Here is a 20,024-nt window from a genome sequence, read left to right as displayed (position 1 = left end):
AACTTTAACAAATTATTAAACAATTAATTGCTAAAACATTTTCAATAAAATGATAGGAGTTAAATATTTTCTGTTTTAGAATTTTATATTTATAATAAGATATAATTTATTATTATAACCTTTGGCATAGCAGTGTGTTACTTTCGAATTTCGAACATTAAAAAAATACAGACGAATTGATGACCTCCCTTTTTGAAGTCAGTTGAAAAAAAGAGAATCGACCTTCCCTGCCAAAATATTTCGCAAAAAATAATAATTAACAACCCGTTTTATGTATTTAATATTTATGCAACATTACCTTATTACCAATTAAAAAACAGTGTTCAGTGAAAAAAATAAGTATATTCAAACAACGTTATATCTAGACCTCGGGAGAAATGGCACAGGGTTCGAGTCGGGGGTTAATAACAGTTGCACATTGACGTTTGCCCTCCGCCAACGGTTCCACATTACGTAATGGTCTTTCCATAGAAAGTATACCGTCACTGAATAGCCACAAAGAACTATTGCCATAAAGAAATCCATCGCCGTTTCTGTGATACGATGAGATATACCTGAAAAGTAATATTTATGAATACGTAAAATGTATATTCATTTATGGAACATATTTTTGTATGATTTCTCCACTGATGTTGTAGTAAACAGATAATATGTTAATTAACGCGCAAAAAGTGAAAACTAGAAAACGTCCTAATTGGGACGTTTGCCTTTAGTTGTTTTACGTAGTAATACGTTATAATACATCATAATTACGTATTAATATTACGTATAATATTTTGTGTAATTAAAACATCTAGTTATCCCTTTTACTTATTGTTTTTATCAAGCTATTCTTTTTACTTTTAACGAAATGAAATAATAACCTAAAATAAACGGTCCCCGGCGCGGCACACTTTTTTCTGTTGTTCAGTATGGATATAACATATCTGTTTATTAGAATATCATTGGATTTCTCTAAAAACTAATATTACAAATGCAAAGGTAACTTTGTCTGTCAGTTATTCACGGCTTTACGAATTTGATTAAAATAGACATGAGGCAAGTTTGTGTTTTTAACGTATGATCAGTCTTAATACGAGCGAAGTCGAGGACGTAATTTAGTATAGATATAAGTGCTATAATTGTTTCAATATATATTTTTAGAACCAGAAGTAGGGAGTAGGTTAACCTCTAAAACAATTATCTTTAATTTATAATAACAATCAATCTACCACAAAAGAAAAACATTTACTGTACAACACAAATAACCATCAATAATCACATTACACCGTAATAATTAGAATTGCAATTCTCAATGTGTCAACTACAAATATCCCGCCATTTTTTTTTTTTAAATAGGGAAGTTGTATGACTTGACGCTGATGTTGCTTGTTTATTCCAACAATATATATTTTCTATTATTACTCAGCTAATTTATTTTACTAGCACGTTCTACATAATAATATTTTCTCTGAATAAGAATATAAGTAACGATGGGTTCATCAATCTATTTTCCCGAATTCATTATTTTCGTAATCAAATCTGAAGAATTATTATGAGTGACTGGAATTTTCATATTTATTATCAAGATATCGAATGTGTATTCCTATAAATAGTATCCACTATTTTGCGTATTTCACTGATTTTGAATATCATTATTTATATCTGTGACCCGATAATCGATCGGTTAGATTTATTATTTTTCACGAATTAAATTGATTTAAAGTACTACAACATACCTATAGGCGCATTAAGAGTAAAGCCAAATAAATAATTATCATGTGGAATTGACTCGATAATATTGGTCGAGATCTTTAATAGTCTATGATATTCACTTAGATTATTATTTATATATACTGCTACGAGAGTAACATTAGCCTTTAATACGGTGTTATGACATTTGATTCTATATAATAATTTTTATCACATTATTATTGCATATTATTAATATAGCAGGGGCAATGATATTCTAAAAAACAGATATGTTATATTCATACTATACAACAGAAAAATGTGTGCCGCGCCGGGGACCGTTTATTTTACATTTCGTTACAAGTAAAAAGGATAGCTTGATAAAAACAATAAGGAAAAGGGATAACTAGATGTTTTAATTAAGCAAAACGTATTACTACATAATTATGATGTATTATAACGTATTTTGATGAAAACGACTAAAGGCAAACGTCCCCAATTAGGACGTTTTCTAGTCTTCACTTTTTGCGCGTTAATGACATATCTGTTTACTAGAACATCATTGAGCAGGGGGCTATTTAATTTTTATTATTGCTTTATTATATACAATTATTATTGTAATTAATTGATCAACAATATGTAAAACTGTAATTAATATTATTTTATATGGCGTAGCATTTAATACTGGCATGTAACACTATTTCTTATTTTAAATATGATTGAGCTGTCATTAGAAAACAATTTGACGATAGCGGGGATTCTGACAAAAGATAGAGAGATTGAAGCATCATTGTAAAACGTTATATTATTTTAACTACTGAAATTACAATACTCAATTCCAACCATGGGAGGAAAAAAGACAATAAACAAAATTTGACAGCAAATTGATAGCATATCATTGGTCAAGAGCTTGATTAATCTATAATATTCACTATGGTTTTGCGTAATAATGGCGTTATGAACGTCAACGAAAATATTAATTGAATTTTGGAGGTAATATTGAAGTAGACACAAGTAGTTGAATGTATATATATTATAAATAAAGAATTAATCTTAACTTTTTAGTAGTGCACAGTATAGCTGATTTATTAGCAAAACGCTTGAAATACGTAAATCTAACCTACTACAGTTTGAATAACATATATGTATCTAGATAGAGTGTTGCCCTATAAAAGAAACTAAAACAAACAGCCCAACTAAATTATCTTGGTGTGCGTAATAAGTACGTGTATACTAAAGACGTGCTTATTAGTGAGCGAGTGTAAAATTTTTCATTTAATTTTGACAATCTAGCCATAAATGATATTTAAAATGTCGGTCAACCTGGTTTCAGCACTGTAAGTAAAACTAATGTAGATAAATAAAGATCGATATTATCGATATAGAATGTCGTAGTATATCTAAATGCATATTAATTAAAAGCTGTGTCCAGTGTATGATAAAGCGGAGCTGTAGAGAACTTGTAGAGATTGCGTAAATCCAAAGTATGTTTGTGTATTTTTGATTGGAATTTTCATATATATTTGTTTTATACATAAATATTAGGTGTATACTTATTAATATATACGATCAATATTAAATATTAAGAACATTAATCCGATGCCATTATAAATTAAAAAAAATAAAAATAAATAAAAACAAACCTTCGTTCTTTCTAATGGCATCGGGCTTACCAAAATTGTTACCCTCAGTCACAAAATACTGTGTGCCAACGATGCATACCGCCAGCAAGCCGGCTGTCACTGTTGAAATCAGCCAAAATATCAAGCAATCGGACTGAAAAGAAACACATTGTTAAAGTAATAGTATCAAAACATTAAAATCAACAACCCTTTCTTAGACAATACTTATAAAATAATTGGAACATCCAAATGTGCGCGTCTTATAACTCTAATTAAATAGAAAAAGAAGCAATTCTGCTTATTGCCAAATCATATTTCGACCGGAATAAGTACAGGTTATTTGTATATTTTGTCACGGTAGCATATGAAAGCGATTCCGTGGCTTTTGATAAGAGATAGAGAGGGTACCGCTGATTTTTTAGTGAGTATACCAGTGTACTAGGGACACTAGGTGCTCTGGGCACCGGTAAGCCTCACATACTCCCTCACTTCACGTGAGGGAAACACGTTATACGTTTATGCAGCGAGAATTAAGTTTACTTGGTGGTGGGGCTTTGTTCAAACCGGAACACAATACTGAGTACTGTTATTTGGGGGTAGAATAACTGTTGAGTGGGTGATACCTACCCAGACGGGCTTGCACAAAGCCCTACCACCAAATATATTAAAGCCACAAAAAAAATTTCATCATGTTCTTCTATTAAGTTGGTGTCAACCAGTATGATAGTCACAAGGGAAATAATATTAGGCAGACTGATTGCACGTAGCGATAATTGAATTAAAATTAAAAAAAAAAAATCATTATACTATATAAACAGAAATGCGAAAGCAAATTATTTTACTTTCCTCATTAATGTTACAGGCTTCTGCTTCCGCTTTATCTAAACGACAGAACATGCTTAATCCATGTCTACATTGTTTACGTAAATGTCAGACAAATTAATGTTAGGCACATTTTAGAGCGGCTGTAATTTAATAAGTGACAGAAGCGATATAGAAATTCAATATGCTCTCTTGTCACGTCAGATGGCAGGCGCCATCTTTAACGCGGTTGGAGGGCGACTACGACCTCTTGCGGTCGTGGCTAAAATATGGGTTGGGTTGAGAAGCTCTGGAATTTTGCAAATTTCGACTAAGTATTAGTCATGTAATGGTTTTAATATAACCGTTTGGATACTCAATAAATCATAAGTTTTAGTTATATTATCGAATTGTAAAATGGCATAGGTGATTTTAGTATTAGAGCAAAGTTGCAGTTCCAGATCTTAGGGTGGATCAGACTGGGTGGATCTACCCCAGATGGCAATTTAACGAGGTCACTAACACTACCAAAGCTGAGATGGCCCAGTGGTTAGAACGCGTGTATTTTAACCGATGTTTGCTGGTTCAAACCCAGGTAAGCACCACTGAGTATGTACTTAATTTGTGTTTATATTAATTCATGTCGTGCTCGGCGGTCAAGGAAAACATCGTGAGGGAACCTGCATAGGTAATAGTTCGTAGTACACGAATACGTCTTATTTTCCTATTTCAATAAAGAAGGAATAAAAATAAACAAATCTAAATCAGACTTACAATACTAAAATCATATGACATTCGAAACGTATTTTTTGGCAATCCGTAAATAATATTACAGATTACTAAAAATCTCGATCAATCTTCGAATTTACATAAAATATTTTTATTTGAATTAACTCCTTCGATGATTGAATAGGCTGTATAAAAGAGTATCACTGCTCGTGTAAAACTGTTTCTTCTATCTGTATATCACATACTCTGGATTCATTTATCCTTTAAGCTAAAACTTGCAAACACATATGACCGAGCTGGTTCCTGCAACTAGTGTAATATCACAATCCATTGTGATATCAGGCTATCAGCATAATGTTCATTCTAGTTTCAATATGAGCTGGGATGATTGGAAACCTACTCAATTATACTTTTTAATGCCGGGATTACACTGAGCGTCATTTGTGGAGAATTTGAATGATATCGAGATATTGCTTATTCAAATGTCATAATTATGTATCTACTTACAGTACGACACAACTTAGATGTAGCATCGGCAAAATACGTTAAACCGATCACATCTGAATTAAGTACGCTATCCCAAATTATCAATGTTTATTTCTTAAGTGAATATGATCTTTAATTCTTTACACAAACGTAATAACTTGTAATACCATATGATCTAATATATTCGTCGATTTACATGCACTTTCTCGGGTTGAAGCGAAAATCTATAGCGATGAATAGCGTCGAAAGGCACGATAGGGAGCTATTTCTATTGGTTGTATAAATCGGCAGTAAGTGGTTTTTTTTAATTTGCCGATGCTACATCTAAGTTGTGTCGTACTATAATAATATTATGCGTTTATCGAAACGCATTTGTATTGCATTATAAACATTACACTTTAAACATTTCGTTACGTGAATTTTATTGATATTTAAAATTATAATATCATTGAATCATAACATTAATTAACTACTGAAATTGTTAAAATATTTTATTAAAATAAACGATTATAAAATACGGCATCAAATATTACAGGTATAATGTTACCGTTTCATTAACTTCGGTTTCCTGTATTAAAAAGTTAATTGATTCCGTTTAGTGAAAGTTAATATCTAGGTACTGTAAAATACCGACCTGACCTAACTGAAATTAAATCTCGAAATTGATGCCTATTGAAATAATTTATCATTATAGAAAACCAATAAACGAATATTATTAATTGATATGCACAAGTATCATATGGATATCATAAAAACACACAAACACTCACACACAAGGGAGTGGAAAGCATTGGCTGAGAGCTAGCATGATGACACAAGACAATGTTATTTAATAAAGTGTTCCTTATTTATATTAAAAGGGAACATAAGATGGCATATCTCTAGTCTCTTTGGCCGTTTCGTCATGTAGCATTTTTGCCCTGACAGGAACTAATATTGATACATAGTATGTGCGGATGTCTCAGACAGTCTTGAGCCACCCACGCCACTTTAGTTCTCGTGTATATGAATATCAGGAAATATGCGTATTTGATATTACAATAATGAGTAATAAAAGTTTAACGACATATTTATTATTAATATAATATTATACGAATGTAAGAAAATTATTAATAGCCAGTCTCAAAGCATAAGTACGAATTCCTTTCAAATTCCAAATATGAATAATAAAAATGACAAATGATTCTTATTAATAGACTCTTTGACGTTTCTAGAATAAGTGTTTAGCATTTTAATAGAATAAGTATTTTGAAAGGGAGTCATAATTAATTAAGAATATACGAAATCGATATCTGTGAGAAGAATCATTTAGATTGTATCGGTTCGAAATCGTAAACAAAACTGTAACGACTTAAATGGCTTTTTAAAAGCGGAGAACTGTTTCGGGCGTTCGGCAAAAATGTTACAAAAAAATTCAGAGTGCGGACAAAAATGCGAAGATGTATTGCCGGATGGTCGAGCGGTCGTAAATGGTACGCGAAGTAAAATGCTCTGAAATTTATGTGACTATGATTCAAGACTAGATAGACCGGACACATAATTTCATACAAACACATACAAAAACGTGAATAAGTCACTCACACATACACACGTCAAAGATATTTGTTATAATTTAAATAAAATTATGGAATTTTTGTGCCATTTAAAATGCTTTTTATTATGTTTTTATATTTGGAAAAAACCGTTAAAATTAAAAAAGCGTATTTTAAATAGCAGCGTTTTATAATAAACAATTGTGACAATCAATATATCATTCAAAAAGAGTTTTTTTTTTAATCTTCTGAGGATTGAATTTACCGCCAAAAAGTCTACAGATAAGAAAAAAACATGGCCGTATGGATACCACACAATATTCACCTGTAGATGACTCCTATTTCGTGGATTGCAGAACCACAGCCGGAGCGCTTGGAGGACCGTGTAACGGGGCGTGCGAATCGCCGGATAACTATAAAATAGTACGAAATTTTTTAATCAATTTTTCAATCATGGGTATGTTTGATTAAGTTTGAGGATATGTGAACCGATTCTCTTTATGCTTTCCCTTTGACATATAACGTTTCTTATTTAAATAATTTGTGTAACTTTACTGCGTTTTCCGACTCTAAATTGCAGAGACTAGGTAGTGTACAAATTATCTAGGTCTGAGGTTAACACTATTTAACATCTAGTCTCAAGTGTTTAATGAGTTTCGATCGCCAGCAGACCGAGGAAAATCGGGAACTGGTTAAAAGCGGCATTGAAACGACCGCCAATATTTTATCTCTGAGGGTTGCCAGCGTTAAAAAGTCCCATTTCTATATTTTTTATATAGATATTTTTTAAATAAAATTATAGGTAATGTTATTTTTTTATTTATGCAATGGAGCAGTTTAGATAACCATATTAAGATTTTTTAGATACCAATAATCAGAATTAGGTGAAATTTGGTGTGAGGCAAGCTTGGTCACTAAGAAAGGACTTTGAATTTTTTTCATACTTAACACCTTACAGCTAACCCCTTCAACACGAGCGAAGCAGTGCGCATCCTGTACATTATAAACATACATAGCATATATGAGGACTGCGATGTGTTCAGACTGTTATGTCCAATAAAGTAAATACTCGTAGACCATTATACCACTTTCCATTAAATTAAAAATCATCTTGCTTCTCAATTACCCAATCTTCTCTACATATAGTCACCGTAGTCACATAAAAAATAATAATAAATAATAATTATTATTTAATCTGGCAACCCTTAACCCAGCAGTTCGGATACTCGAACTTGCACGGTAGATCGTCTCGGTTCAACCGTAATCAGTTCGATTTCCCGCAATTAGTTGATGTGATTTATCTGCCTCACAAGAACGTCCGTTCCATCGGTAGCGAGATTGTTCTTCCAATGTTTCCGTAGATATCTCAATCCTGTTTCGTGATTGTTTGTTAATGAACGAAGATAATTAACGAAATGATATTTTATTCTACTTAAATCTATTGGAATACATATATTTTTTTAACGTTTCATTGTTGTATTTCTTCGTTAAATATAAAAACAGACAAGCCATCATAATTACACGTCATATATATGGATCAGAAATTTGACATGAAATTAATGATGAATGATAACGGTTTTGTTTTTCAAAATTACTTTCTTTAAACTTATTATTTAAAATTCGTTCTTATGGTCTTAACTGATGTTAGTGTTGATCTGATCCACGCATAGGTTTTGGAATCGGTAAACATAAAAATTTTGTATTTTTCTAAGCCGAGTGAGTCAGTGTATTGGCATGCTCAAAGTATGAAATATATTAGTAGATTATGTCGCATTGTTGGTTTGAGGAATGGTTAATATATTTCCTAAAGTGCCGCCCTATAAGCAGAGGTAACCAAGTTAAGAAGTGGTAGACCACGAGATAGGATTTATGACAATAAAACATATCTCTGAGTCAATATATATAATATTTGTATATTGAATAAAATTTTCCGACTTGTAAAAGGATTGTTGCTTGCAATTTATTAAATTATTACAATTAAAAAAATAATTAATTTTTGAGAGTTGAATAATGTTACTGGCTGGTTTTTATTGTGTTTGTTATTTAATTCATAATATACATACATATTATACAATTAGTGAGTTTATGATTGATAGCACACCTCGGGAATATAAAAATGAAAAAAATCGCCTCCCGGCTATTTCTATTCATATTCAATATATGCATTTAATTAATTTGACAAAAAATTAAGACTGTTTCTTTGGTCGGTTCTTCCCAGATCAGAGTGTCCTTTTCCGAACCGGTGGTAGTGTTTAATTTGAATATGAATAAGTAAGTAAGGAATATGAGTTGAGTTGCAGGGAAAGTAATTTATTTCCAATGCGATGCACCTCTCGTTTTATTTATTTATTTGCTTGTTCGATACGCTTTAACGCTTAAACTATTAATTCTATAATAATGAAACCTTGCATATAGATTGTCATGGGCAAAAAAGGTCCTAAGGTATGTAACCTTTCCCATGAACGAAGCTAGCTAGTACTAGTTAGTTTATAATTGTGTAAATAATAAATAAACAAAGTAAAAGTTCTTCGAAATTCAATCTTTAAAATTGGAACAAGCGAAATGCTATCTACGGACGACTGTTACGATTGGGGCCATTAAATAAGTTTTACTAATGAAATATTACTGGCGAGATTCGTTTTAAAAGCTTTCATGGCATAGCAGACGAGATACTATCTGTATGTTTGAGTAATTACTAAAAACTGTCAAATAATGGAATGGAATAAATTCAATCAAGTGTAAAAAAATACATATACAAAAAAGGCATTTTACTAAATATAAGGTTAAATCAATGATAAATAAGTGTGGAATTAATATTTGTTGATTTTAAGGCAGTATTAAAATGCTGGTAACTACTGAGTTTCTTGTCGGTTGTTCTCGGTATAATCTAGTTTCCTCCAACTTTAATTTAAACTGTAACATGATATTAAAAACTCGTTTTATGAGCATACTTAAATAATAATTTTGATTTTATATTTTAAATTAATTAAACAAATTCGATGTACCATTATTTATTGATAACAATTTATGGTGGAAAAGTTTACATTGAGTTTACCGTACCGACATTATTGCAAACAACAGACATACTGAACGCACCCGTAAACATCAAACATGGCCGCCCGTTGAATTGTCATTTCATATAATTTTATTGATTTAGGTAATATCGAAATATCTTGATTATACGAAATTTGAGGATATATATTGTCAACTAAAAATCATTATTTTTTAAGCATCTAATTGTGGATTGGTATTGATCGGGTATATCGTAGACCTGCACGAAATTATTTGTATAGATAAGTTACGTTACTAATGACTCATACGATGACAAATTATAATTAAATAATGCGATAGTACTGGGCTAGGTTTGAAATAAAAATTACAAGTTTTTATAGGTTTTATCTTAAGGCTAAATTCTTACTTAACCACCCTTACAACGAAAACTTTCTTTTGTTTGCAAGGATTGTGTAATTAGAATGGTTTTTTGCAACTTAAAGCCTTTTATTCGATTAAAACGATTGGACGAAGTAAAGGGGATCAAATCTTCGAAGTAGATTATTGGGTTCAGATGAAAGGGCATCAAATTTTATTAAAGATTCAAGTGTCTCAACAGCGATGTTTCCTATTGGTTATCTATTACTTTAATTGTATTTTCAACAATTGTAATTGGTCGGTTTATTATTTGATAGGATCTTTTTTTTTAGATTGATATGGACAAGCATAAAAATTATGTTTTTTTTTTCGGCATAATTGATATTCTCGAAATTTCTATAATGCTATATGCCAGCATTATACATATAAACTTTTATCTTGAATAACTTTTTCATTGATAAGAATTGCATTAAAATCTGTGGCGTAGTTTAAAAGATTTCGATTCACAGACGGTGGAAAGCGACTTTGTTTTATACTATGAGGATAATAGAACTACTCAAGGAGTGAAGCGAAACTAATTTGACATTGAATGAGATCATTGATCAGGATCTTGAATATCCTATAATAGTTATTACGAATTCTAGAAAGTAATCCATTTTATAATAGGTTGGGGAAAAAGATTCTTCGTATTTTATATGAAAATTCAAAAAGTTTTTTTTATAGTTTATTTACATTTGACTAAAGTATGTAGGTGCCAATTTGTTCCATAACTTTTTGCCATCTTGTTGGTAGTGACATGATCCCATTGCTGTAAAAATTTTGGGGCTTCTGATCGAAAAACTGCGACGAGTGGTTTTGGCAGTCCTCTCGTGATGTTAACCTGACACTGCCTAAGGAATTCTGCAGAGACCGAAACAGATGAAAATCTGAAGGTGCAAGGTCAGGACTATACGGCGGATGCATTAATACCTCCCAGCCAAACTCTCGTAATTTTTGTTGAGTGGCTAAAGATGTGTGAGGTCTAGCGTTGTCATGGTGAAAAACCACACCCCTTCTGTTGATCAATTCTGGCCGCTTTCTCTCAATTTCTTGCTTCAATCTCATCAATTGTTCGCAATACAGTTCTGAATCGATGGTCCTGCCGGGCGGTAACAGCTCATAATGAATGATGCCCTTCCAATCCCACCATACACACAGCATTACCTTGTTGCGAGTTAATCCGGGTTTTGCCACAGTCTGTGAAGCTTGACCGGCCTTTGACCACGATCTTTTTCGCACGTTCTTGTCGTATGTGATCCACTTTTCATCACCAGTTATCAGCTTCTTCAAAAATGGTTCGGTTTCATTACGTCGTAATAAAGAGTCACAAATGAGTACACGGTTCATTAGGTTTCTTTCAGTGAGTTCATGAGGCACCCATATATCGAGCTTTTTTGTGTACCTAGCTTTATTCAAATGAGTCAAAACCGTTTTGTGGTGGTCAATTACCAGTTCTTCAGCTACATCGTAACTACTAATATGCCGATCTTGCTCCATTTTTTCAAAAATGGCATCAATTTTGTCCGTAACAGGGCGACCAGAGCGAGATGCATCTTTGATATCAAAATTTCCGGCTTGAAAACGCTTAAACCAAACTTGCGCTACTCTCACAGATACTGCATTAGGTCCATAAATATCACAAATTTTTTTCGCGGCTTGAGTTGCATTTTTACCTTTTTTATAGTAAAATTTTAAAATGTATCAAATTTCTTCTTTAGATTCACTCATTTTAACAACAACAAAAACAAATGAAAATCACACAAATTCCTAATTTGAATTTGGAAGTGCCTTCTTTAAAATTAAAACTTTTTAATGCTACCAAAACCAGCCAGATACAAATGGTATAGCCAAAGAGATTTTATTACAAGTTCATACATACTATATGCGAAAAGACTTTTTCCCCAACCTAATATGTTTGAAATTGAATTTGAGGAATAATTATTTTAAAACGACATTTGACTATCAACATAATCAATTATGTCTCTCGAACAAATACTCTGTACAGATGAGGGTAGGGCAATGTCTGGAAACATCCTACCGGTGAGTCGAAATGTTTTTTGAGGAGAAATTTCAGACATTTTTCACGACATTCCTTTTAATCATATTACTCAATCCACATGTATGTACATCAAATAAAATTGGATAATTGTGCGATCCATGGAGACTCATGAAAATTTAGTATGCTTGTTCCAATTTTAATTTAATTATTAAGATTCAGGTGATCCAAGCATCTCAACTAAACCTATTGAACAATACTTTACCAGCGGCTTTGTTTAACAAAAACATAAATTCACTTGGGAAACCTTTTTATCGTGTTTGCAACGATTTTCCTTGAAATCCACTTCAGATACTAAGTACAGAAGCGCCGACATTATCTTCTTGGAGCTACTTTCTCTCAAGCATTAAGTTACTTATTTCCACTAACAGATAGATTGATTTATAACGTTTCGATTTTAATTTACAAATTTTCTCTTATCAAATTTCATTATAATCTATAGAGCGTTCCGAATTTAAAAAGTCGCAAGTTTGCGCAAAACATACTCTTATTTGCTCCGTATTATTTGCATTCATTGCATGGTATTCAATTATTTGTCCCATTCAGGGCACATTTTGTGCAATGAAGATAAATTCAGGAGTCATTCCACCGTTTAATTACCGAATCTGCTAATCGGATTGGTTTATTAAATTTTCAATAATTTATCAATGAACACGTAACACTAAAAACGAATATTATTGTAATTCCAACGTTTGATTGGCGTTTATTTTTCATCACAATTTAAGTTATTTCAGATGTAAAATACATTGTGGACTATGATAAATTATTGTAACGTTTCAAAATTCCTAACAGACATAACGTTATTTATTTAACGTTAATAACGTTATGTGGTAATAATAAAACGATGTACTTTGTATTAATTGTCATCTTATTCACAAGGAATAACCTTTCTAATTGAAATAAAAATATATTCTATTTAAGTAGAAACAAAGTACATTTTATTAATTATATTAAATATAAAGCAGGTATCAGCTCAGTATGAAGATTATACCGAGCAAGACCGAGAAGCAACTCATCACCAGTAACACTCCTTCTCACCAATGAAATTAAATAATAACTTGAATATAAAATACAAATACAATATTTACAAGATTTTTTTATTTAGCGTTATTTTTTAAATAAAGATTAAGATACACTATTTGATTATGTAGTTAATGATGAGATACATGAATTTTTTTTTTATAAATTTATCATATCGGTTAATGCTTAATTGGCTACCCATTAAAGATCGCAGGCATTTAAGAATACTATGTATTCTACACTCTCTTGTTTATAATCCACTTGCTCCTTCTTATCTTAAGTCCAAATTTAATTTTCTTTCCGATACTCATGTTAGGCATCTTCGTTCTTCTCATAACCTTCTTCTTTCTATTCCTCCTCACACATCTGGTTTTGTATCTAATTCTTTCACTGTTAACGCTATACGACTTTGGAATGAATTACCAGTCGTCATCAGAGAAACGTCCTCTAAAGATCTGTTCAAAAGTAGGGTAAAACAATTTCTCTTAAAGAAATATAAGTCTTAGCTTTTATCGCCTTACTTGGTTTCGTTCCCTTTTATTTTATTTTATTTAAGCTGTTATTATTACACTGTACTTTTAGTATTATTGTTAACCTTTTGTTACTTTATCATTAGTATATTATTAAATGTATGTTATATGTATATATTTATAATATATATATTTATGTAAGTGTATGTATGTTTATATATATATATATATATATATATATATATATATATATATATATATATATATATATATATATGTGTATATGTATGTATGTGTAATGTAATTCAATATAAGGATGGCTTTATGCATCTACTGTACGCTCTTTCTTGCATGTGCTAAGGTTGGCTGGTAGATAAGGCTATATAGCTTTAAGTCCGCCTTTTGCTCAATTTATTTTTTGTTAAATAGTTGTGCAATAAAGTTTAAATAAATAAATAAATAAATAAATTTAAAACATGGTCAGGAATAATCCTAAACAAAAAAATTAAAGAATTAAGGTATTGCAAAGTGTATAAGTCGTAATCCTAATAAATGCTGTTTTTAAAAATATAGAGATAAATAATCTATAAATAACAACAAGTAGCTTAATCGATAATATAGAGAAGTGAAATACAAAAAAAAAACTATAACATGCATTCGAATAGGAATGAAACAACACACTTAAATAACATTGAAAAATATTGTCATATGATTATACATATATAATTACTATTTAAATAAGAAAATAGAATAGTGTCATATATTACCTTTTAAACAAATATCATAATTCAAATTAAAAAAAAGAAAGAATTTGGAGATATACACAAAGTCGCAGGTTATAAACTACTGATATAAAAGTGATTAAGGTCACCTGTAACCGCAGAGCTCGCAGTGGTTCCTGCCCACTTGATTAAGCCACCTCTGCAAGCAAGAAAGATGGACGTTTGCCAAGGATCCCTTGCAGTTGCAAGGCGATATTAATCTGAAAGATTAAAAATAGAAAAAAAAAATTAAAATCTCTTTCGAAAGCTATCCATTTTGTTCCAGCTTAGTTTTGATCTTGAATAAAATGAGGATTCAATATCAAAGTAGCATCTAATTCATGAGATAAAGATGTATTTATAATTCACTACCGACCTGGCTTCGCACGTGTGTAATGCTTATACTAAATATAGTAGAGAATGTCTAAATTATCAGCGTTTCTTTACTATAATGCCCATGTATTCTTCTCGAAACACTCGATTTATTAAAAAATCCCGCAATAAAATCCGTTGCATAATTTTAAAGATCTAAGCAGACATAGTGACCAATAGCGATAAGTGACTTTGTTTTATATACAATGTAATGATATCATGCTTGGTGAAATAAAAACCTTCCTCTCGAATAACTCTATCAATTAAAAAATACCGCATCAAAATCCGTTGCATAATTTTAAAGATCTAATCACACATAGTGCCATACAGCGATAAGTGACTTTGTTTTATACTGTGTAATTCCACATTCCACCAACCCGTATTTGAACAGCGTGGTGGAATATGTTCCAAAACCTTCTCATCAAAGGGAGAGGAGGCCTTTTGTCCAACAGTGGGAATTTACAGGCTGTTGTTGTTGTATATTATACTCGGAGAAAGAACACTAACGCATACGAGAAAAAAAACATGTATGAAAAAAAAAATAGTATTCCAACCCATATTCTCACGTGAGTGAGTCGCGTGGTCGAATAAGTTAGAAACCAATTACTCAAAACTAGAAAAGGTTTAAAACCGGCTTGTGGAACATATACGGGCATTTTTACGGCTTTAAATTCTGTGCAATTTTCAATTGTTTAGCATATGAGTTTTGGTACAGATCAGTTACAAATTGGTTCTAATTAAATAAATAGAGATTTAACGATTATGACGTACAAATTGACCAGATATAACTTTGCTTGCCTTTGCTATGACTATTCAATTCATATTGTATAATTAATAAAAAAAGAACATTTATATTGAAAACCTACAGTACAAAACATTCTTAGTTTTATTTTTAGGTGCATCTATGAATAGCTTAAGACACGGAGACAAACAAAATAAACTGCAAGAAAATATGATTTTTAAGAGAAGAGCTGAGATGGCCAATGGTTAGAACGCGTGCATCTTAATCGATGATTTCGGGTTCAAACCCAGGCAAGCACCACTATATCTATGTGCTTGATTTGTGTTTATAATTCATCTCGTGCTCGGCGGTGATGGAAAACATCGTGAGGAAACCTGCATGTGTCTAATTTCATCGAAATTCTGCCACATGTGCATTGCACAAACCCGCATTGGAACAGCGTGGTGGAATATGTTCCAAACCCTCTCCTTAATGGAGAGGAGGCCTTAGCCCAGCAGTGGGTAATTTACAGGCTGTTACTTTACTTTACCTTTTTTTATGATTTTTAAGATATATATCTTTATCGGATGACATTGCACAAATGCTAGACTTTGAAAATCATAATTGACCGACCGAATTCACCGACAGATGCATCTGTTCTTAGCTATATTTGCAGTGCGCATTCTGTCAAATACACAAACTGTCAAACAACTGACAGTTACATCAAACGGTTACTTTAATGATGGTTATATTAGAAAAGTTAATATGATCGTTAAGATATTGTGAATTTTCTAATGATCCTAGCATCTTATATTTTTCTTTTATAGGACCATCTCTTGACATAAACAAACAAAAAAAAATAGCGAAACTGTTCAGGCTGTGTACGACTCTGTGTGTGACCAACGAAAATCGATTCATTTATATACATATATTATGTCTATACATTACTAGTAGTCGTCTGCGGCTTCGTTCGTATTTTAGGGTGTTGGTTGTCATGTGTTAGACAAAAAAGTGGTTTGTGTCCTTTATTGGAGCTCAAGTTTGCTTCATAACAAATTTCAACAAATACGATTCAGCAGTTTGATCGTAAAAGAGCGACAGACAAACTGTTACTTTCACATTTATAATATTAAAATATAGAAAGACGATATAAACTAGCGTATTATAGGATACATACATCCTTTATTTAATAAGTACCAACTAACAGTTGGCATACGTTTCCTTGTTCAATATTTACTTAAACAATTATCCAAAACGACTTACTCGCTATCCATTGTACGTTAATAGTACTACGTCAGCGTCTTCGAGCACGTACCGACAACAACACTGTACAAAGTTTCAACTAAATCGGATGAACGATACGTGAGCGCTTAGAATTCTAACAAAACAATCAGTATATATGTATATGTATAAGTTATTATATGTATGTAAATCTTCGATAAGTTTTGACTGTGTATTTTGATTACAAGACAAATGATAGCATCTAAAATATCCTTATATGAAATATCCGTTTAGACGTAATGTCTAGTGTTATTTAACTACATAAACAAAACAACAACAGCCTGTAAATTCCCAATGCTGGGCTAAAGGCCTCCTCTCCCTTTGAGGAGAAGGTTTGGAACATATTCCACTACGCTGTTCCAATGCGGGTTGGTGGAATGCATATGTGGCAGAATTTCTATGAAATTTGTCACATGCAGGTTTCTTCACGATGTTTTCCTTCACCGCTGAGTACGAGATGAATTATAAAGACAAATTAAGTACGTGAAACAGCGGTTTGAACCCGCAATCATCGGTTAAGATGCACGCGTTCTAATCACTGGGCCATCTCGACTCTACATGGAAATATTAAATTATATATTTAGGCGGACAGGTAAATCGGCCACTTGATGGTAAGCGATCACCACCATAAATATCGGATCTGTGAGAAATATTAACCATACTTTAAATAAGCGATACCCCAATTTTGGGAACTACGATATTATGGTCCTTGTGCCTGTAGTTACACTGGCTCACTCGCCATTAATATTTGGTCAGTGTGTGATACCTACCCAGATAATCTTGCATAAAGCTGTGGTGGTGACCATGTCAATAATTATAATACGAAGAAAAATATTTCAACTCAGATTTTCTGTTAACAATTGGATGAAAAGTGCTAAAATGTTTTTTAACCACAAACATTAACTTCCTACATTTTATTCGAATGATACAATTAGAAAACATACTTTCAAACACTGTTAATCAGTATTAAAACACATTTTTAAATAGATAGGTTAAAACTGTTTGTCCCAAAAAGCTTTTTAGGCAAGTACGTCGAAAATAATTCAGTAATGTCGAACGCAATTTCAAACTCATTCGACGGCTCTTAATGAAGCTTCCGTACCCTAGCAACCCTGATAATTATGTTACTTCTGGTATAGTACGGTGGTATATGAAGCTATTTATAAACATCGATTTGGAGCATTGGATATTTTTTATGTTTTACGCAAAGTAAGTAATTGGTGAAGGGAAGTGTTTTCAGGAAACTTCAATTGTCGGATAAACAATTAAAAATCTACACTTCTATATTAATATTATAAATGTGAAAGTAACTGTCGATCTGTTGCTCTTTAACTGTCAAATGACGAAGCTGTCAAATGTCAAACCGAAAATGACAAAATTTGCTATGAAGCAAACTTGAACTTAGGAAGGAACATAGGCTACTTTTTTGCCTGACACATGACATCCAAAACCCTAGAACGCAGGCAAAGCCACGGAGGACTACTAGTATGTCATATATTAATCCAACCCACATTGGAGTAGTATAAACTGCAAACCATATTCTTAGATAGAAAAAGGCTAACTGTAGAAAATTTACAGGGTCTTGAAATTTTACCCAAAGTTGGTTAAAATAGTTTCAACAAATTGGTCTTTTGAACCGTTGAGTCATTAAAAAGTGATTTTAACATTTACTAGGAAAATATTTTTAATGCTGACCTCTCTCTTCCTCTAGTCATACAAATTCTGCACACATTCGAGCCGATACTTGATAGCGAATCTCTTTGTGTCACCGTGAAATCTGATTTTTCAGACAAACTGTCTGGATGCTGCTTATTCTTATTTCCTTCCGATACTTTAGGTTGTTTAGGTTCAGTATTTGTAACCACTGTCTTAGTAACGGTTGCATTATTTGCTGTAAGACTTACATCTGGAACATTTTGTACCAAATCATTCGCAATAGTACTTATTGCGGCATGTATATTTATATTTGATGTTTCATTTAAATTGGTTACGTCTTTGTTTAGTTTGAAACAAGAAGCCATAAAACGTTTCAGTTCGATTAATGTTATATCATCATTTTCTTTGACATTTGTATCTAGAATAGGTATTTTTAGTTCTTTCAGGTCAATGTTTTGCACTTGATTGGTTGCATAGCTTAGAGAGGTGAGTCTAAGTGCGTTGGCGACATCTTTGGTTGTGATAATCTGTCGTATGTTATGTTCTGATTTCGATACTCCTGGTTTGAGTCTAGTGCTATTTTTCAGACAGTGTGGAACAGCTCCAGGTAAGCTTATGACTCTTGACGGACCAGCGTCATCAATGATTTGGACAATTGCTTTGTTAGTTACTATATCTCTTCCATCACTCGTTTCTTCTTTTGTAGAATTTTCTTCATTGCGTTCGGTTTTTTCTCGATCGTCCATTAAAACGTTTGCTTCATTTATATTTTTATGTAAATTATAATATTATTAAAATAAATCTTGTAAGAATATAATATGTGATGACAGCTGGGTTTTAACAAGCGTTTTGACAGGAGCATTTTTTGAACACTGCTTTATCTATATAAAGTAAATAGTTTTCCGAAAAAAGTTTTTACTCTATTTTGAATGGACTAGGGACTATATCATTAATCAAGTCTATGAAATTTAATGTTCAGTGTAAAGATTAATGTATTCTTGTATGAAAAACGAGCGATTAATTTTAGGGAAAAACTATATGGTAATTAATCTCTATGGTTGCTATCAAATCGTCTGGGTTTAGGACTTTTTTGGATACATGAAAAACATTCATTATCGTTAAATCCATTTCGTTTGATTATTTTCTAGCTTGATATAAGCAACACTAATTACATATTTAATTAAGGAAAAATGCCTTGAATAATAATTCATTGAAATACAGAAATAAGGTTGCAAAATTTATTTAAAAAAATTACAAATTCGATTATTTTAACGACGCAGCACAGACCACTGTAAAAAGATAGCAACTCATAAAAGTTTAAGGGACCGTAAAGTGCTGAATTGTTTTTTTACGATTCGTAATTACTTGTCATTACCAATCGTAAAAAACATCGTTAATCCCTCTTGTATTGTAAAATGCGACAGATTAAAAATCGTTT

At 31.8% G+C, this 20,024-nt stretch overlaps 1 protein-coding gene across 1 annotated transcript; it reads right to left on the bottom strand.

Annotated features, from left to right (window-relative positions):
• Window positions 1–345: 345 nt before the first annotated feature.
• On the bottom strand, window positions 346–19,390 carry LOC124539370. Its single transcript, XM_047116742.1, has 5 exons — window positions 18,626–19,390; window positions 14,667–14,777; window positions 7,167–7,254; window positions 3,315–3,447; window positions 346–554 (listed from the first exon to the last, which is right to left on the bottom strand). Exons 1-5 carry the CDS (start codon window positions 19,330–19,332, stop codon window positions 346–348), a joined length of 1,248 nt encoding a protein of 415 aa, XP_046972698.1. The 5' UTR covers window positions 19,333–19,390.
• Window positions 19,391–20,024: the final 634 nt, after the last annotated feature.

This window comes from Vanessa cardui, chromosome 22, assembly GCF_905220365.1.
Source record: "Vanessa cardui chromosome 22, ilVanCard2.1, whole genome shotgun sequence".
In the NCBI taxonomy this organism is placed as follows: Eukaryota; Metazoa; Arthropoda; class Insecta; order Lepidoptera; family Nymphalidae; genus Vanessa; species Vanessa cardui.
The sequence above is the reverse complement of the archived record's forward strand: the minus strand, read 5'-3'. Positions and strand labels throughout refer to the sequence as shown.

Coding starts and splice junctions, on each gene's coding strand:
- LOC124539370 (XM_047116742.1), bottom strand. CDS start 19,332: ATGGACGATCGAGAAAAAACCGAACGCAATGAAGAAAATTCTACAAAA. Junction 7,255..14,666: donor TGCGAGCTCTGCGGTTACAG/GTGACCTTAATC, acceptor ACTATTTTATAG/TTATCCGGCGATTCGCACGC. Junction 3,448..7,166: donor GAAATAGGAGTCATCTACAG/GTGAATATTGTG, acceptor GTTTCTTTTCAG/TCCGATTGCTTGATATTTTG.